At 40.6% G+C, this 21,743-nt stretch overlaps 1 protein-coding gene across 2 annotated transcripts in view; it reads right to left on the minus strand.

Moving 5' to 3' along the window:
- Positions 1–21,743, minus strand: part of hgsnat (heparan-alpha-glucosaminide N-acetyltransferase) — a 379,450-nt gene that overhangs the window by 310,797 nt on the left and 46,910 nt on the right. For both annotated transcript variants that reach the window (XM_028802147.2, XM_028802148.2), the window contains exon 3: positions 7,162–7,298. In XM_028802147.2, coding sequence (XP_028657980.1) covers positions 7,162–7,298 — 137 coding nt within the window. The remainder of the gene's footprint in view (positions 1–7,161; positions 7,299–21,743) is intronic.

Raw genomic sequence — 21,743 nt, forward strand, 5'->3', positions numbered from 1 at the left:
GTGTCAGCACACAAGTATGAGATTGATTCCCTTCACCACACCACACCAGTATTGGAGTACCAAGTATAACAATGAGCCTCAGGTCACTGGAACCAGGATCCAGCAATCCGCAGCCCCTGACATTTTGCAAAGCCAAGGAACATGGAGCCACTTTCACCACAGTCACCAGACCCATGGGGACCAAGACAATCCTCATAGCCAGCCCTATCAGTGCCAGCGGTTGCACTGAAGTCACCCATTACCAGAGGAATATCACCTCGCGGGCACCCATAAACCACCAAGTGAAGTTGAGAACAAAATGTCTCTTTCACTGAGACATCACTCACTGCAGTCGGAGTATACACAGACAACAGACAAGGCACCCAGAGAATGTCGTAATTAAAGTCTCATTGTTGAAAGAAGTGACATCAGACACCATCGAATGGAGCCAATCTGCTACAGCAACAGCCCAGAGTATGACAGCCATCAGAACAAGCAGACCAATCAAAGGTGTACCCACCTACAGAGATCTGGCCAGTCCCAGGTCTGCACACCTCAGAGAGTGCCGCCACTGAAATGCGAAGTTTACACAGCTCCAACAGCAGAGGAAGATGATCATCATGCCGGAGAGACATGACATTCCACATGCCTACCCAGACAAGACGTCTCAAATTGGGACCAAGTGCTGCCATGCAGTGGGCAACGCCTCAGCACCACACCAGTTCTGATCCTCGATAGGCCTGACCCCATTACCTCTCTGACGGTTTGGACTCTACTGGGGATGGGGCTTCTGAGGGCTTTCCCCCATCCCCTTCAAAATGAACAGCCTTCCCATGGGCGGCTGAAGCAGAATTACTTCCCTGGAGAACAGAAAGGAGTTCTGTCATCAATCCCCTATGGTTTCCCTGCAAGATGGAGGACCCCTTGCAGGGCCAGATGCAGTTTGACATCATACACAGGACTTTACTCCCTACTAGGAAAATGAGGCTGGACCTGGCCAGCTTTGTCTGCTCCACAAGGCTTATTCTAACCTGGACAGATAATTGCATTGTCCAATAGGCAAACTGCAGTGGGTCCATGTGACCTACCACAGGAGGACTCATAGTCCAGGACCAGTCTCTGAATCATCTTCATTATGTGAGATGCAAGTTCCACTGCTCAGTTGGACAGGACGACAAAAAAAAAAGGTGCAGGCACAGATGGAAAACGAGAAGGACAACAGAGCCTGTAATTGAGAAAAACTGTACAGGATGCTTTACAAGTCCTCAGTTGGCTTCTTCCTTAAATATACACAAAATACTCATGTAACCTGGAACAGAGAAAAGACAAATCCAGGATGCTGGCTCGTCTTAAAAGGCAGAGTTACAAAGTAAAAGCTGTATCTATAAAAAGCAAATAAAAAGAAAATGGGCAAAAAGAACACAGACACTGGACAGGAGAGGGCTAGAAAAGCACATTAATGGTCAGTATCCCAGAGTCATGTTTAAGGAAGAAGCCAACTGTGTACCTGTACGGTGTCTGTTTCTCACACTATAGACTGATGTCCTTTCCTTCTTATGCAGTTATGCATCTGGGCTTTCCCCTTCTTTTCCTATCATGGTTAGATCTACTTTGCCCACTTTACTCAAGATAAAGCTAAAACAATTAAAGATTTCTCCAATAGTATATTCTTAATTAATCAAGTATAAAAGTAAGGGAGTTTACCATTAGGACACTGAAGTAATCTGTGCTGAAAATGGGGCTTTGTAGTCTTATGTGAATACCCAATTAAAAATTTCAAGCAGTAATTAGCCATTAGACAAACAAGTAATGTGTTTCCTTTACTTCTAAATCAATTCAATATTATCTTGATTAACAAAAATACATTAATTTCTATTAAAACATGAACATTTCTGGGAGTGTCCAGACTTTTGACTGCTAGTGCATCTATTTATCTCTCTATTATATATCAACTGTATATATCCATCTATAAACATACACACATTTTTATATTATTAAATGACTAATTTACTACCCAACACATATTATGCAATTAGCACACCAGAGAATAAACAAAGTTACAGTGTGGAGTGAAGCAGTATCAGAAACTCAACATAAAACAAAACTACAGGTAAAATTCAGTTACAATGGATATCTTTACAACAAAACTTTCCATTACATCGAAGTGTTTTTATGGTCCCGACAGTTTCCCCATATGACACGAGTTTATAGAAATCTTGTTACTACGAAATACATTCAGCAGATACTTTCATTACAACGAAGTGCCCAAAAGACCTTGAAATGCCTGAATTAACCATCCACAGAGCAGTTAGTTCTGTGGTTGCAGCTCAGTTGTGCACAACAATTCCCAAACAAAAACACTTTATTTTTCTTTCTTCAAACTTTCCTTGAACTGTTTTTTTTTTTTTTTTGCTGTTTGTTTTCTGTGGTTTTCAGTGACACCTTTTGCTTATTGCTCTTCAACATCTGAGAAACATCCACTGGAATTTAACTCAATGTCACCCTCCTAAAGAAACTGCAGACACGGAAAAAACGATAATTCATAAAATAATTTTTAAAAAAAAACCTAACTTTTGCAACTCTCGATTGCGGCAAAAAAAAAAAAAATGAGGTTGCTAGTGAATTCGGAGTTTCTAAACTCTTTTAGGACCTCCACAAACTGGACAACACACCTATAAGCATCCCGAAGTGCAATCACCGTGTCTGTGTAAGACTGTTTAGCCATTGCCGGGGCAACAGCAGGCTCACAGCTCTGCTGCAGCTCTTCACCGAAGCAAACAGAAGAGATCTCGATGGATGATGCAAGGTACATTGTAAAATGCAGGGAACAGAATTACTTGTAATTGGCCACTAACCCAGCCACATCCCTGCCTGACTGCTGTGTCTGTGTATAGGATAGTTGTAGATCCCGCTACAATAAATAATCGTGCTGTTCCTTTTTCAAGCTGAATAAAGGTGGTTTTGCTAAAGTACAGAGACTCAGCCTCATGTTTTGGGGTGCAAGACAGGGACTTATAGCACAATCCCAATCTTTTAGGATTTGCTTGTGTGGCGCTTCACTGAAGTGCTGTGAGCCTGCAGTTGCCCTGCCCCGGCAACAGACAAACAATCTTCCACAGACGCGGCAATTGTGCTTCGGGACGCACTTTGGCATGTCGCCTTGTTGGGTGGGGGGGGTCCCAAAAGAGAAAACCTCACAATATGAAGGAGGATGACTTGGCTTCTGATTGATAACTGTGCTGCCCACAACATGCTTCTACATTTAGATAAATGTTCACGTTGAATTCCTCCCACCCAATTGCACGGCAGTGTTTCAGCCATAGGATTTGGGAATCATTCACACCCAGAAAGGAAATGCTGAGAAAAATTCTCGTCAGCATAACTTGTAGACAAGAGGAGATTAAAATTAACGTGAAAGAAGCTATTGAAATGATTGCAAACGCCTGGACGCAAGTTAAAGAAAGCACTATAGTGACAAATACAGAATCTCATTACTACGAAATTTTCATTACATTGAAATATTTTTTAGGTACCTGGCAGTTTGTTGTAACAGAATTTTACCTGTATTTGAATATTTTATCACAGCAATCTTTATATATGTTGCATAGGACTGCTGAGTCATCCCACAAAGACAGTTCTCCTTTTAGTTACAAAACATCTCGATTCTTGTCAAGCTGTTTCTCAATTCTGTTTTCAACCTATCAACAGCTCTTAACCACTCCACATTCATAAACTTGGAATCAGAGGTTCTGTATAAGATTGGTTTAGTGTTAAGTTTTTCACCAAATCTTCTGTACCTCCAGATCTAAAGCTAATGTCATATTACACAATGTCTAGTCAGAGGAGATGTGTTGTGATGTGAAGTTTTGCATACAAGTTAATAAATACTTTGTATGTCTTTATTTGTAACTTAGACAAAGCAAATGTAATATTAGTGTTACATTATTGACAAGAACGGCAATGGTTTGATGGTTTAAGAACCCCTTCCCCTCCCCCTTTTAGGAATGAGTCTCTGTAATTTTACAACAGGGTTGGGGGAAGTGCCTCAAACAAGTTTGACCAGTGATTCTCTGCTGAAGTCTCTCAGACAACCCACACAGAAAGTTATATGGTACAATACCTTATAAACAGTGTCAAGTCTGTGAGATTTGAGGCATACTGACAAAGGCTACATATTAATACAAAAGGGGAAAGTAGAGTAAAATATTACTCTACCAAGACAAAACAAGATGTAAAATCTCATATATATTTCTCTTCTGGTTCGTCCTGCTTCCACTTCAAAACCCGTCCCGCCCACACGCAGCCGACACGGCATTTCTCAATTCCTATTCATCCTCTTCCAAACCCATTACCACACTGCCTGCAGCTCCTCTTTAAAACCGGTCCCACTCACACGCAACCAACACAGTGCAAACACTCATGCACTATACTGGCCTGCTGAGCGTAATACATCCAACAAGTACTTGAGGTGCTGCCACAACAGTAAAGTAGCTTTACCACCTTTGCGGGAGCCACCTGTGTCTTTACAACAGCTTCTTACACAGCAAACATCAGAAGCTAAAAAATTATCATGAACACATTCGGGAATACAACTCTTCTCTAGCGTCTGCTTCCATAGGTGCATAGATAACTCAACTTCCTGGCCACGGACCATACTGTTTTAAAATACAAGGGCAAATTTATCACCAAATCTCTCCACTATATGCTAACATTTCTACCTCTCCAGGATATGGACAGTTGTATGTTTTTGACACGGTGCAAGCTACTTAAGTACAAAATACAAAATAAAGCAAAATCTGCATGCAGCGAAAATTTACTTCTCCAGCTAGATTCCATGCTCAGAACCATCAACCCTTTCGCTAAATCATACAAACACATGCATGAAATCACTCAGTCCAATCCAACAGCATCTGTACGAATGGTTTTCAAGGAAAACCCTAGGCAGGATTTACGACGATACAATGCCCCGACATGTCACACCAATGTTGCAGCGATTTTCGTCGGAGAAGATGGCGAACCGCCTGCCGAAAGGGACATTTGCATCTATCCCATAGGCAACTCCTGTAAACAGTTTTCCACACTCAATATGAATTGCGATCCTATGGTTTACCCACTTTTATTCCCTTACGGAGACATTGGCTGGCACAAAGATTTACAACATGTTCCCAATAAAAGAACCACCAAGCGAATAAGGCTTACTCAATGCCAATTTTACGCGTACAGATTAGCAATGAGAAATTCATTTAGTATTTTGCACTCCAGCGGCAAACTATTCCAACAGTACGTCATAGATGCATATGTTAAAACGGAGGGCGCACGTCTCAACTATCTCAGATTACATCAACGAGATCTGCTGAAAATAACAACGTACGTGTAGGCAAAATGATCATATTACCGTCCACATTTCCAGGAAGTCCAAGATACATGCAACAAAACCATCAGGATGCCATGGCCATAGTATGTAAATTCAGAAAGGCCGATTTATTTATCACTTTCACATGTAATCCTCCTTGGCCGGAAATTCTACATGCATTGTCAGACACCCAAAGACCAGAGCACAAACCCGATACTGTAGTACGAGTATATCTTTCGACTCATTATCTGTCGTCTCCACCAAAACACCTATTCACAACTGCGTCTTTCACGAAGTATTTATTTCTTCTTGATTTCTGAATTTCTTTTTCACCGTTTCCCGTTCCTATTCTTACACCGCCGTATGCTACGGCGGGCGTCGGCTAGTTTATATATATTACAATTATATAATGGATATAGTTTTTTCCATTTCATCATGGTACATACAATCTTCTTTGTTTGTCAGGTCCAAAACAACCATTTTCCTTTTTACATGCAAGACAAAAAACAAATGTATTTGATTTTGTTGGGGCTAATCAAAAACTGGTTGGATTGAGTGCCTGGGTATGTCAGACTACATGAACTGATACCATGGTTGAGCACTGTGACGGTTGCCAACTCACTAGTAAATTAAGTCTGACTGAAAAATCGCTGGAGATGTCACATAAAAGGTGCCAAAAACTTAACTGGAAGCTCTCTGCAAGTGAACCTCAAAGATCAGTGCTGGGCACTCTTCTCTATGTAAAATCTTTGGACACATTTCTTTTCTTGGCTTCTCTTACCTCATCAAATGCCAGCAAAACAATACCCATAATTTGAGCTGGATCTTTGAAGCCTCTGGTTTTGGTGCAGTTCTCCAGCTGCTTTTCTGCCACTTCATCATTCATCATCATTGAATGAATATCACCTTAGACTTTACCTCTTGAAGCCCAATACTATACATATCCCTTCTGCTTCTCCATTCACAAATCACGTGTTTAAGTTACATGCTTCATGACATAACATTCTTGCTAGTGATCATGGATGATTCTCTCTCTTTAATTTTTTTTTTTTTTTTTTTTTTTTTTTTTTTTTTTTAATTCATAGCATACAACCTTTTCTTTCTACCAATGACACTCATTTTTCAGAATCTTGTACTCTCTTGGATATGCTACTACAACTTTCTATTAGGAAAGCGTCTAGTAACTGTTATCCAGTCTCTTCAAGTAATCCAGAATGCAGCTACCAGACAGTATTCTATCCCTCTCTTTTACCACATTACACCTGTCTTTCACTCTCTCAATTGGCATCTAGTAGCAGAAAAACTCAAGTTCAAAACACCTTACTTGACCTACTGCGTGGCTCATTGCATGGTTCTGCTCTTCAATACCACTTGTACTCTCGATAAGTCTATATTAGAAGTCTACAGGTTGTTTCAGCATGTTGGCTGACAAGATTTACCTCGACCCTTCATCCAATATTATCAGTTCTTCCTTTTGAAGCTGTTGAAAGAAACTCCAGTTGCCTTATGATCTATTTTCAGTCTGCTAATGTTCAGGTGCTTGTTGAAGACAGCTCTTTACAAACTACTACTAAAGGCTTTTTTTCCACCTGCTCTTCTCTGCAGTTGTAATAATCCATTCAACAGCTTCAGTACTGAGTTTTAGTTTGTCAGTCACAATAAGAGAACTATACTTTTTGCCATCTACTTAAATTTTTCATTTGTTGTTCCTTGTCAATTTTGCACTTTCTAATCAGTCAAACAGTATATATGAGGAGACCTTCGATAAGCCGCCTTAAATAAAAGCATCAGCTAAATAAAGAACAATAATAAATAATAATAAATTTTACCTGCATAACTCAATATGGCTCTTGGTGCTGTTCACTTGCAAAGTTACAGAGTATGTAGTACTGATAGTGAAGACTGCAGAAGCTGGTTGACCAGGAAACTGTCCCGAATCAATATGCCCCAATTTTAGAAAAAGGCACTATTTAAACAATAAGAATAAGAAAAATTAAATTTAAAAATATATAGTTATAATATTTCTGTTCCATTTATAAGACAAAAGAAATATTATGATAGAGATTTTAATGTTAACATTAATTTCTCAACATACAGCAGCTTATTTCCTTTTCAGACAACTTTACACAAGATGCAAGTTTACATTACTTAAAAAGATATTAAAAAGATAGTTAATTCCCTCTCTCTCTCTCTCTGTCATGTGAAAAGTATTATCTGCCTTTTATTATGTGATAACTAGTCTATTAAGTAATACATTATACAAAGAATTCTGAGAGTAAAAAGATAACATGAAATGATTTACTTAAGTGCCCAAATTAATTTTTTGTCAGAAAAGGGCATTCACCCCTAATGTAACAAAAATGGAGGAGGGGGGATTATTGACATGAAAGGGAATTGTACTATTTATTTCAGAAAGAGTGAAACATAATTATCAGACTGCTAAATACATTGTTTTTACATACTAAACTTATTCATTGTCATTCTCTTTTCAGAAATTAAAAAATAAACCATGGTTAATACTGCAAAATACAGAAACCAAACATCTTAAGATAAATGACGAATAATAAAGGAACTACTACACAATAATATGATTCACAACACTTTACAAAATCTCTTTTACATTACCTGTTCAAAGATGCTCTTGTTTTAATCAGCTATGTTTACAAGTCACTTTAACAGGTAAATGACATCTGTGCACTCAGGAAACATTAGCTAAACAATAAAATGTAATAACTGCTCTGTTCCACCATATTAACAACTATTTCAGAAAACCAATAAAAAGCAGCATTTGTTATATTTAAAATGTCTACAATTACGTATGTCTAAATTAGCTGTCCAACAGGACTGGCCTTCACTGTCGACCTTCTTTTAACTGGAGACTGGAACATTGTTTCCAGTGTTTTAACCAACTTTCTGCTGTAGTCATGGACACCTCAGTGTCTTGAAAAATCCAATTAAACAGGGAAAAGGGGATTGTTTGGCTGATGTGCAGTAAGACTTGAAGCATGTACTAGGTAAATGATTTCTTCATTAAAAAAAAAAAAAAAAAAAAATACAGCTGAGGAAATTGGAATATGAAAGTCCCGAGTTAGATGGTGACCACAGTTTTGAATGTATTGAGAATGACAAGTTTACTGAAGGATTCAATGGTACACTGGATTTGTAACTACTGCCTATAATATAACAAGTGTGCAGCGTGCAGTTTTACATTTTAAGCGCCATGGGTTCAATTACAATTCCCACAGGCTGTCTGCTGCACATCCTCCATAGGTTAGTTTTCCAAGCAGTTTTTTTCCAGTTTCAACTTTGAGTACTGGCAACGTACCCACTCACAGTTTCACTTGTGGGCCCCCCTCCATTGATCAAATGTCACTGAATCACGGTGTGTGAGATATATATATATATATATATATATACACATACACACACAGTAATCCCTCCTCCATCGCGGGGGTTGCGTTCCAGAGCCACCTGCGAAATAAGAAAATCCGCGAAGCAGAAACCATATGTTTATATGGTTATTTTTATATTGTCATGCTTGGGTCACAGATTTGCGCAGAAACACAGGAGGTTGTAGAGAGACAGGAACGTTATTCAAACACTGCAAACAAACATTTGTCTCTTTTTCAAAAGTTTAAACTGTGCTCCATGACAAGACAGAGATGGCAGTTCTGTCTCACAATTAAAAGAATGCAAACATATCTTCCTCTTCAAAGGAGTGTGCATCAGGAGCAGTGACTGTCATAAAGACAGAGAAAGCAAACAAATCAATAGGCTTTTAAGTATGCGAAGCACCGCGGCACAAAGCTTTTGAAGGCGGCAGCTCACACCCCCTCCGTCAGGAGCAGGGAGAGAGAGAGAGAGTTTGTTTTTCAGTCAAAAATCAATACGTGCCCTTCGAGCTTTTAAGTATGCGAAGCACTGTGCAGCATGTCGTTTCAGGAAGCAGCTGCACAAAAGATAGCAACGTGAAGATAATCTTTCAGCATTTTTAGACGAGCGTCCGTATCGTCTAGGTGTGCGAACAGCCCCCCTGCTCAATCCCCATACGTCAGGATCACAGATAGTCAGCGCAAGAGAGAGAGAAAAGTAAGCAATCTAGCTTCTCAGCCATCTGCCAATAGCGTCCCTTGTATGAAATCAACTGGGCAAACCAACTGAGGAAGCATGTACCAGAAATTAAAAGACCCATTGTCCGCAGAAATCCGCGAACCAGCAAAAAATCCGCGATATATATTTAAATATGCTTACATATAAAATCCGCGATGGAGTGAAGCCGCGAAAGGCGAAGCGCGATATAGCGAGGGATCACTGTACAGTGGTGTGAAAAACTATTTGCCCGCTTCCTGATTTCTTATTCTTTTGCATGTTTGTCACACAAAATGTTTCTGATCATCAAACACATTTAACCATTAGTCAAATATAACACAAGTAAACACAAAATGCAGTTTTTAAATGATGGTTTTTATTATTTAGGGAGAAAAAAAATCCAAACCTACATGGCCCTGTGTGAAAAAGTAATTGCCCCCTTGTTAAAAAATAACCTAACTGTGGTGTATCACACCTGAGTTCAATTTCCGTAGCCATCCCCAGGCCTGATTACTGCCACACCTGTTTCAATCAAGAAATCACTTAAATAGGAGCTGCCTGACACAGAGAAGTAGACCAAAAGCACCTCAAAAGCTAGACATCATGCCAAGATCCAAAGAAATTCAGGAACAAATGAGAACAGAAGTAATTGAGATCTATCAGTCTGGTAAAGGTTATAAAGCCATTTCTAAAGCTTTGGGACTCCAGCGAACCACAGTGAGAGCCATTATCCACAAATGGCAAAAACATGGAACAGTGGTGAACCTTCCCAGGAGTGGCCGGCCGACCAAAATTACCCCAAGAGCGCAGAGACGACTCATCCGAGAGGTCACAAAAGACCCCAGGACAACGTCTAAAGAACTGCAGGCCTCACTTGCCTCAATTAAGGTCAGTGTTCACGACTCCACCATAAGAAAGAGACTGGGCAAGAACGGCCTGCATGGCAGATTTCCAAGACGCAAACCACTGTTAAGCAAAAAGAACATTAGGGCTCGTCTCAATTTTGCTAAGAAACATCTCAATGATTGCCAAGACTTTTGGGAAAATACCTTGTGGACTGATGAGACAAAAGTTGAACTTTTTGGAAGGCAAATGTCCCGTTACATCTGGCGTAAAAGGAACACAGCATTTCAGAAAAAGAACATCATACCAACAGTAAAATATGGTGGTGGTAGTGTGATGGTCTGGGGTTGTTTTGCTGCTTCAGGACCTGGAAGGCTTGCTGTGATAGATGGAACCATGAATTCTACTGGTCTACCAAAAAATCCTGAAGGAGAATGTCCGGCCATCTGTTCGTCAACTCAAGCTGAAGCGATCTTGGGTGCTGCAACAGGACAATGACCCAAAACACACCAGCAAATCCACCTCTGAATGGCTGAAGAAAAACAAAATGAAGACTTTGGAGTGGCCTAGTCAAAGTCCTGACCTGAATCCAATTGAGATGCTATGGCATGACCTTAAAAAGGCGGTTCATGCTAGAAAACCCTCAAATAAAGCTGAATTACAACAATTTTGCAAAGATGAGTGGGCCAAAATTCCTCCAGAGCGCTGTAAAAGACTCATTGCAAGTTATCGCAAACGCTTGATTGTAGTTATTGCTGCTAAGGGTGGCCCAACCAGTTATTAGGTTCAGGGGGGCAATTACTTTTTCACACAGGGCCATGTAGGTTTGGATTTTTTTTTCTCCCTAAATAATAAAAGCCACCATTTACAAACTGCATTTTGTGTTTACTTGTGTTATATTTGACTAATGGTTAAATGTGTTTGATGATCAGAAACATTTTGTGTGACAAACATGCAAAAGAATAAGAAATCAGGAAGGGGGCAAATAGTTTTTCACACCACTGTGTATATATATATATATATATATATATATATATATATGAATGGAAGAGAAGGTCTGTGATACGGTTTGCATATTTGCAGTTGGAGATCCACGAAGGGAGAAAAAACGAATCACGTATCATAAAATAGTTTTATTCCTGAGCTTTCAACCCTTTTTCAGGGGTCTTCATCAGAGGATGATGCTTAGGTGGGTGGAGGTGACTAAGTCAGAATGATCAAAGGGGGGGGGGGGGGGGGTGTTGTAGGACAGTTTAATTATTGTGTACATGTCCTTCTTAAGTTGGCATATGCTGGATTTATGTCCAAGTGTCTGTTGATGGCGTTTTCATCTGATAGCCAAGACTCGGCCAACTCTCTGGCACTTTTAGTACTGGCCTTAGATTTTACTTTTACGTTGTCCCAGTTGAATGCGTGTCCTGTCGATTTAGTATGCGCATATATCAAAGATAGTGCGTCCTTTCTTCTGACGGTGTTGCAATGTTCCTGTACACGTGTTGAAATTCTTTTTGACGTTTGTCCTATGTATACCACTGAGCAAGAATTGCATGGAATACTATAAACTGCGTTTCGTGTTTCGGCTGTCGATTTCTTGTTTTTAGTATTAAACAGGACCATGCGCAGATTGTTTGTGGGTTTATGTGCTATTCTGAGTTCCGCGATGGAGGAGAGATTACTGTATATAAAGAAAATCCTGCAATGGAAAGAAAATGCAAGGCTACGATACGTGATCCTCACGGAAAACAATTTTAAAGGCCCACGAGACCAAAGACACTTGCCACGGTGCAAGACACGCCCTACTTACAAGATAAGACCACGAGCAGAAAAAAAAAAAAAAAAATTAAGTAGTGGAAAGGCAGTCACGCAGCACACACAGCTCTATGGCTCTCAGTGCATATAAAAAGTGTATACAGTCAATAGATAGATAGATAGATAGATAGATAGATAGATACTTTATTAATCCCAATGGGAAATTCACAATACGGTAGAAATGAAATGAATAAGGTAGAAATGAAATGTCGACGACTAAACGAAGACGAAAGAAAAGCGCGGAGAAAAGAGACCCACATGCGGTGGAGAGAAAAAAATGCTAAAAAGTAAAAAACAATAATCTAGGTGCAAATTTAGAAAATAAGGAAAGTGATACTCAGCCCAGAACAAGTGGAACTGAAAACAAAGCACGTCCAATAGGGCTGAGAATTAAAAGATTAGAACTTCATAAACGGAAGCAGCGTTATACGTCCTGCAAGAAAGAGATTTAACCACGCCCGGGCCGAAAATAAAGGACAATTATTGTTTTTACAACGTCACGCGAGAAGTCAGTGAGCCATCATTTAAAGTAAGTCCACAGACCTCTAACTAAGAAGTTGTTGGATTGCTTTTGGCACACATGCACAATGTGCTCCCGGCTCTTAAAACAACAACATGCCACAAGCAGAACAGGCAGCTCGCCAGCAGGTTGAAGCCTTTTTTGTTTTAAGTGACTGATAGGTCCAATTGAGGGGGGCGGAGTACAGCACGGAAGACTGATAGCAGGGTACTGATTGATGCGGTAAGGGGGAGACAAGACCCGGGGAAGGAGGGATCAGAGAGGGTGCTAGAAAAGTAAAACGTTTTTGACACTTTATTACGTCAGTCGCTACAGTATCAAAAAAAAAAAAAAAAAAAAAGACCACATTAGCGCAAACAAAAGGTGATTAATCATCAGAGCCAGGTGTAATTGAAAAAATAGCAGGACAAAGCAAGGTCGTCCCACAACAGTTAAAGCAACGACAAGTTTAATTTCAAAGAATACACAATTCAGTCATGTGTATATTTATGATGACAAAGAAGCGATGCAAATTTTAACAGGCGACAAGTAAGGTGATGTATATATTCCGGGAATAACTTTAGACACCAAAGGAGATCATGATATGCCATTCATATTAAAATGTTTACAGTTTACCGTGAGAATAGCTTTTGCTACGGCAAATAACAAATCAAAGGGACAACCATTAGAAAACGTCGGATTATTTATTAGAGAAACAGAAACAATATTCACTCAGGGGCAATTATATGTTGAGTTGTCACAATGTATTTCCAAAAACGGATTCAAAATTCAATGCGATCTTGAAGAAAAGGTAATTCCAAATATTGTTTTTAATAAACCTTTAAAGTAAAAAGTGCAACTAATGAAACTGAAACAATTTCAAAGAAAAAAAAGCTTTTAAAATTGTATATCCGATTAACCAAACAGAGGCACGGTGGTGTAGTGGGTAGCACTGCTGCCTCGCAGTTAGGAGACCTGGGTTCGCTTCCCTGGTCCTCCCTGCGTGGAGTGTGCATGTTCTCCCCATGTCTGTGTGGTTTTCCTCCGGGTGCTTCTTCCCACAGTCCAAAAACATGCAGGTTGGGTGGACTGACGATTCTAAAATTACCCTAGTGCGTGCGAGCCCTGCGATTGGCTAGCGCCCTGCCCGGGGTTTGTTTCCTGCCTTGTGCCCTGTGTTGGCTGGGATTAGCTCCAGCAGACCCCAGTGACCATGTAGTTAGGATATAGCAGGTTGGATGATGGATGGATGGATTAACCAAACACGGGTTGGCGAGCGAAGTGAGGAGGGGGCGGAGCCCCCTAGTGTGTGTATATTTTATATATTTGTGCCAGGTGGCCGGGTGTGGTCATCAGCCGCCTGCCTATTTAAGGAGCCACTCCCCACAGGGCTGGACTCGGGTGAGGAGGTGGACGAGGTCTAAGAAGAGGCTGCAAGGAGAGGCCTGAAGAGAGAGAGAGAAAAACAGAGAAAAAGGTGGCTATATGAGAAGCCTGGACTTTGGGCGACTGTTGGGGTTTGTGGTGGTGCACTTATAGACATTGTAAATACAGTATAAATAAACGTGTGGTGGTGACTTTAAACATGTCTGCCTGTCTGTGTCCGTGGCCCTCCATTCACAGTGGCATAGTCGCGCAGGATGCTCCACCTGGGTCAAGGCGGGGACCTGCAACATGTAAGAAGTCTGTGGACGGGCCGGCACAGCAGGGGAGCTCACCCACGTGCCGCAGGGGCGGCATGCACCCAACCCCGCGTGAAGGACTCATAACCCGGCCCGTTATCGGTCAGCCGAAGGAACGTGTATATCAGGGGCGGTTCAAAGACGCGGCGGCAGCAAAAGGAGCAGCCGGGAAGGACAGGCTGCAGTTTCGACAGCCGCGGAACTGCCCGGAGTCTCGTCTACGCATGAGGAAGGAAGACAAGATGGTTGCAAACCGGAAGTCCCTCCTTGTGACAGGCACGGGGTTGGATGGCGTGTCCTGTGTGCCTGCCAACGACTGGATGGAGGCGGGACCAGGGAATGTCCATCCCGTGCCAGCAAGAAACCCGACTGGGCCGGAGGAAAGGGCCCTTAGGAAGCAGTCGGCGAGTGGTGCTGACCGACAGGTAAGCTCACCGTCGACGGACTTTCTCTCCTAGGCAACGGTTCTGCGGAGTTGCAGAGATGCCTTCTGCTCGCCGGATCGCTGCCACCAGAGCTATGTGCCCTCTGAGCGGAGACGCTGAAGCCAGAGGGGACAGCCGTCGCGTCAGAACAGATGCCACCGGCGAAACTGGAACAACGAGACGCCGGATCTTCCGACCAGAGAGGTATAGCGGGGACGGTGAGTAGGACCGGCCCCGTAAAGCTACAGACGCCGGCGGGACAGGGTCTGTCCTCCTGCTATAGGCAGACCCGAACCGTCACGGTGTCCCAAAGAAAGAGGAGGAATCGGAGGAAGAAAGCCGACTCCTCTGATATGAGTGGACGTGTTCCCGGGTGCTCACGTACCAAGAAAGGCCGCCCTCTGCCAAGGCAGAGGGAAAACCCGCAGCAAGCTGAGGGGACAGGAGCATGTGCGATCCCTTTGGCGGCCCCATGGCTGGGAACACGGAGGTCTCGGAAGGGGAGGCCAAGGAAAAAAGAGCACCGGGGTGCCGGTCGAAGCAGAGAGCGCTAGCCCATATACGGTGGAAGGGCGCTAAGGGGCGCCGTCAGGGCAACATCTCTGCCCAGTTTCTCTTTTTACTTTGTAGGACCGGGCCCTAGACTGGAACATGTCGGCCTACCGCTGAGGAACACCTGCTCTCGCAGGACAGGCCGCTGGCCCCTAGAGGTCTCAGCTTGTGGGGGAGTATTGTGGCAGGTGGCCGGGTGTGATCATCAGCTGCCTGCCTATTTAAGGAGCCGCCTCCCCTCATTAAGGGCTGGAGTCGGGTGAGGACGATGACGAGGCGGCAAGGAGAAGCCAAGAGAGAAAGAGAGAAAGGTGGCTGTATGAGAAGCCTGGACTTTGGGAGACTGTTGGGGTTTGTGGTGGTGCACACATAGACATAGTAAATATAGTGTAAATAAACGTGTGGTGGTGACTTTAAACATGTCTGCGTCCGAGGCCCTCCATTCACAATATTATATATACTAGCAAAATACCCGCAGCGTCGCAGCAGAGAAGTAGTGTGTTAAAGAGGTTATGAAAAAGAAAAGGAAACATTTTAAAAATAACGTAACATGATTGTCAATGTAATTGTGTTGACATTGTTATGAGTGTTGCTGTCATTCATATATATATATATATATATATATATATATATATATATATATATATATATATAGGGCGGCACGGTGGCGCAGTGGGTAGCGCTGCTGCCTTGCAGTTGGAAGACCTGGGGACCCGGGTTCACTTCTCGGGTCCTCCCTGCGTGGAGTTTGCATGTTCTCCCCGTGTCTGCGTGGGTTTCCTCTGGGGGCTCCGGTTTCCTCCCACAGTCCAAAGACATGCTGGTTAGGTGGATTGGCGATTCTAAATTGGCCCTAGTGTGTGCTTGGTGTGTGGGTGTGCTTGTGTGTGTCCTGCGGTGGGTTGGCACCCTGCCCGGGATTGGTTCCTGCCTTGTGCCCTGTGTTGGCTGGGATTGGCTCCAGCAGACCCCCGTGAACCTGTGTTCAGATTCAGCGGGTTGGAGGATGGATGGATGGATGGATACACACACACACACACACACACACACACACACACACACACAAACAGGAACCTCGAGATACAATCACCTCTGTATACGAGAAATTCAAAATACGAGGAAAGTATTAGCGAAAAATTCAAATCTAAATACGAGCATTGGCTCGCGTAATGAGCCTCGAGCCAGGCTGTGGGTATAGCTCGCGGCTTAGCGAGGGGGCGTGGTAGCAGTTGTGAGCCGCAGGGCGATCTGCGGTGTCTGCGTTTCTCACCTAAGTGCACAGGTGGGAAACTTCCCACATTCATGATTGTTCCTGTGGCTGATGGGCTGCAGCTGCCATGTCCTCCCCACATATATAGAAAAGCGCGAGCCGGTTAAGAGGGAGAAGAAGTAAAAGAAAAGAGGAGAGAGAGCGGAGGAGGCAGGAATCGGCAGCAGTAGGAAGTCGGTGCGGGAGAGCGAGCGAGTGCAGGCTCGCGTGTAGCTGAACAGTGAGCTGAACAGGCGAGCCAAACAGCTGAAGCAGGACGGTGTAGAGAAGGTCAGCTGCATTAAGAGTGTCTCGCTTGTTGCAGAGCCCGCATGGGAGAAGCAGGTGAGACGCTAACAGAGAAGAAGCACCGGGGATTGTCATCTGTGTTTTAAAGACTGCTTCCTGTTGACGTTTTAACCTCGTGTTAAAGGATTGTTATTCTTGTGTATTTTAAACCTCCACTTCACAACTGTTTTAAGGATTATTTATTTAAAGATTTATTGAATGCTCTACTGCACTTTGGACACCTGTTTTGATTCTTTTAATAATCAGTTATATTATTTACCAGTGTTATTTATTAAAGGTAGACTACAGTATATATAATTTATCAGTGTTATTTGTTCGGAAAATTGATTTTTATGTTAATATATTTGGGGTGCGGAACGGATTAACTGGATTTCCATTATTTTCAATGGGGAAGTTTGTTCTAGATACGAGAAACTCGCTATACAAGCTCCGTGCTGGAACGAATTAAACTCGTATCTAGAGGTTCCACTGTGTATATATTTTATTATATATATATATATATATATTTTATTATATATATATATATATATTTTATTATATATATATATATATATATATATATATATATATATATATATATATATATATATATATATATATATATATATATATATATATATATACATACACACACACATACATATCTACATAATTAACATCCGGCGCCGCAGAGAGTGGCAGCCTTTTCAGCAGCTCCGTGTATGACTGTATGTGTACTTTTCTACTTTTATTTTTCTATTTCTATTTTTATTTATTGATCACTCCTATTACTTTATCGTATTAATTTATTTTATGTGGATTCGTTCCCTGGACACACTTACTTTTACAACGTGGGCATGGAGTTTTACATGCCAAGACTCACCTTTGTGAATTTCCCATTGGGATTAATAAAGTATCTATATCTATCTATCTACACATACACATACATATTATATATATATATATATACACACACATATCTACATATATATACACATATAGCTGATTACCCAGTGGCTTCGCTCACTGAGTGCAAGAGAAAAAAATAAAATGTATGTATGTATAAAATAAGTTTGTTAATTGCCAAATTTATTTTTCCACAAATAAAGAGCACTTACAATAACATAGAAATTAATATAAACATTAACATCATCATCATACGAGAATATGAAGTAATATATAAGAAGCACATTGCATATAAATATAAATTAAACAGTAAAATTTTCTTCTATAATACGCTACCGTGGCTATTCGTTTGTCAGTCCAGAATTTTGAATCACCTGTAGCTCACAAACCGTTTCATCTATTGACTTGAAATTTGGTACACATATACTACGTCACGTGTACTATTCGCTTTCAGGGTGATGATTTTATTACTCTTTTTATCTTTATTTTATTTTATTGTGGAATCAACTCACAGCTGTGCACACCATACTAAGTTATCGCAACACAAAAACTAACTTAATCAGTTTTAACGGGAAAAGATGCCGACAAAAGAAGAGAAGCAGCAGGATGCTAGGGTGAAGAGCTGCTCATTAAGCAGCAAGCACATCAACCTCTGAGCAAACGAATGGTAAAACGTACAGAGAAAGAGGATAAATAACATGAATGGTCATGTGAAGTGTATTCACTCCACGTTATCGTGCAGTGCGCTGTTACTGGTATTTTGATAAAAGAATCTGAACAACATATAAGAAGCGTATAAATCATTAAACAGTAAAACATTAACATTTAAGAAGATACATTGAGTACTACTGCAGTGCTTTCGGGTATAGTACATTTTTTGTTTGCCCATTACATGCATAAATGTATACATTTTTTGGTGTACCTACCCGAGAACACGCGACATGACCCGGTAGTTAAAAGTTTCTCGCTCCAGCAATTTGAACTCTGTTACAAAGTCTCGTTTATACCTCGTGTCTTCTCATTAAACTTGTATCTCGCGAATATGGCATTGCAAACGGCAGCGAGTCAGTTCACGTGCTTACGTGGGAGGCGTGATGACGGGATATATTTTGATATATATCAAAATACCCGCGCTTCGCAGTGGCGAAGTACTGCTTTAAAATTTTTATTAAGAAGTAGACCTTTTTAAACGGTGACTTCGCCTCTTGCGCTGACGTCGCCTGTCTGCTGTTTTATAAACGAACGCCATATAAGGCCGTCCTTTCTCCTTCACAGTCAGTTCACGTGATTACGTGGAAGGCATGATGACGCGATACGCAACCCCCGCAACCCCGCCTCCCACGGCCAGTGAGTTGCAGTCCATTACTGTATATGGCCAAAAAAGAGGTTCCAGTTATGACCGTTACGCTTTGAATTTCGAAATGAAACCTGCCTAACTTTTTTAAGTAAGCTGTAAGGAATGAGCCTGCCAAATTTCAGCCTTCCACCTACATGGGAAGTTGGACAATTAGTGATGAGGGAGTCAGTCAGTCAGTGAGTGAGTCAGTCAGTGAGGGCTTTGCCTTTTATTATTATAGACTAGCAAAATACCCGCGCTTCGCAGCGGAGAAGTAGTGTGTTAAAGAGGTTATAAAAAAAAAAAAAAAAAAAGGAAACATTTTAAAAATAACGTAACATGATTGTCAATGTAATTGTGTTGTCATTGTTATGAGTGTTGCTGTCATATATATATATATATATATATATATATATATATATATATATACATACATATATACATATACATATATATACATATATATATATATATATATATACATATATATATATATATATATACATACATATATATATATATACATACATATATATATATATACATACATATATATACATACATATATATATACATACATATATATATACATATATATATATATATATATACACATATATATATATATATACATATATATATATACATACATATATATATATACATATATATATATATATACATACATATACATACATATATATATATATACATACATATACATACATATATATATATATACATACATATATATATATATACATACATATACATACATATATATATATATACATACATATACATACATATATATATATATACATACATATACATACATATATATATATATACATACATATACATATATATATATATATATATATTATATATATATATACAGGTACTCGTCGACATACGACCTATGCAAGTTACGACTGTTCGACTTTACGACGCGTTTCACTGTTTCCCCTGCCAGCTGTTGGCAGCGCCAGTTTCCCGCACTCTCAAGTCTCGCTACGCAGCAGTAAAAATATACGCAGCAGTATTGCCCCACGTGTCTTTGTGTCTTGTTGTTTTGGCAATTTTCGATAATAATATAACCCTAACATATAACCCTATAATATTAACACTAATAGCAGCTTTCTACTCAAAACGGCAAACTTGAGAAGCTGCCAGCATCAAACCCAGAAGCTCTTGATTGGGCAGTTCTTAGGATTGCACTACGCAAGCAGTCGCATCAACTGCTTACCGCAACCTGCTTTCTTTTTTCTTCTTGAATAAAAGCGCACTTGTTCTGTTATACTTGTACTTGTGAAAGTGTTTATTTGATATTTGGACTTCAGGCTTCACACCAGTCATTCTCAGTCACACACACCACTCACATCCACATCCACAGTTATCCCAGTCTCGTTCGTGCACAAGTTTTATATACAATCATCACATTCAAATGTTAACAGTTCCCACACACAACTGCTGACTCCCAATCAAGAGCTTCTGGGTTCGATGCTAGCAGCTACTCGAGTTTACCGCTTTGAGTAGAGAGCTGCTGTTATTGTTAATATTATACAATAAAAACATACATTTGATTTACGTCTGTAACAACCGCTGTAAATTTATAGTGCTTCTCAAAGTTAGCGTTCACACTCGCCCCGATAGAACACTGCTCTTTTCAAATAAAGACGCGCTATAACAGAGGTGAACTCAGATTAGAGAAAACAGAAGCCCTCCCCGCAAGAAATGTCGACTCACAGTGTATGAATGGCGTATGGAAGAAGTGTGTTAAGCGTTATGTAAATACATTTCCTGGATTTAACAGTGAACAAGAACTTGATGAGATTCGTTTAGAAATAGTGAAACTGTCAAAAGACCTTTCATTGGAATGTGAAATGGAAGATGTCGAGGAGTTGCTAGACCGGGAATCAGGTGAACTTATGAATGAAGAGCTGATAGAATTGGAAGAAGAAAGAGTGGCGGAAGAAGAAACAAGAGAATTGGAGTAAGACGAAGAGGAGGAGGTGCCACAAACAATGTTCACCACAAAGGGATTGTCAGAAGATTTATCTCTACTGAATAAACTCCTCGCTCATTTTGAAAAAATGGACCCAAATATTTAATGATTTGCGAGGATTGAACGGATGGCACGCAACACATTTCGTCCTTATTGCGAAATTTATGAAGAGAAAAAAAAACAAACAATTCAGACGAAGCTCACTATGTTTATGAAAAGAGCAACTCCTCCCATCACCCCGTCCGCAGCCTCGCCTGATCTGATGAAGGCGATATCGACAACCCGCAGCCAAGCACCAGTGGTGCCAGGAATTAAATGTACAGTACAGTATTTCTTGTTTTGTACGTTTTCCACATATTAAACAAATTGTACTGTAGTATGCTGTGTTTGTCTTAGAAAGTAAGAAAATGTTGATAAAATATTACTTTAAGATGATTACAATATTATTACCCAGTCTAATATTCTTACCTTAAATTAATATAGGCCGACTTACGTCCAGATCAACTTACAACCAGTCAGTCGGAACCAATCGCGGTCGTAAGTCGACAAGTACCTGTATATACACATATATATATTTGCAAACTGTTTCTTCTTCATTGAGGTTTTCTCTTGGAGAGCTTTTTTCATTTCATTGAAAATTAAAGCAGCAGCTGCCAAATTATGTAGCTTTCTTATTAATTTTTCAACATTCTGTAAAATAACTTTATACAGTAACATAAAAGGTT

Source organism: Erpetoichthys calabaricus, chromosome 5 (genome assembly GCF_900747795.2).
Source record: "Erpetoichthys calabaricus chromosome 5, fErpCal1.3, whole genome shotgun sequence".
NCBI classification, from domain to species: domain Eukaryota; kingdom Metazoa; phylum Chordata; class Cladistia; order Polypteriformes; family Polypteridae; genus Erpetoichthys; species Erpetoichthys calabaricus.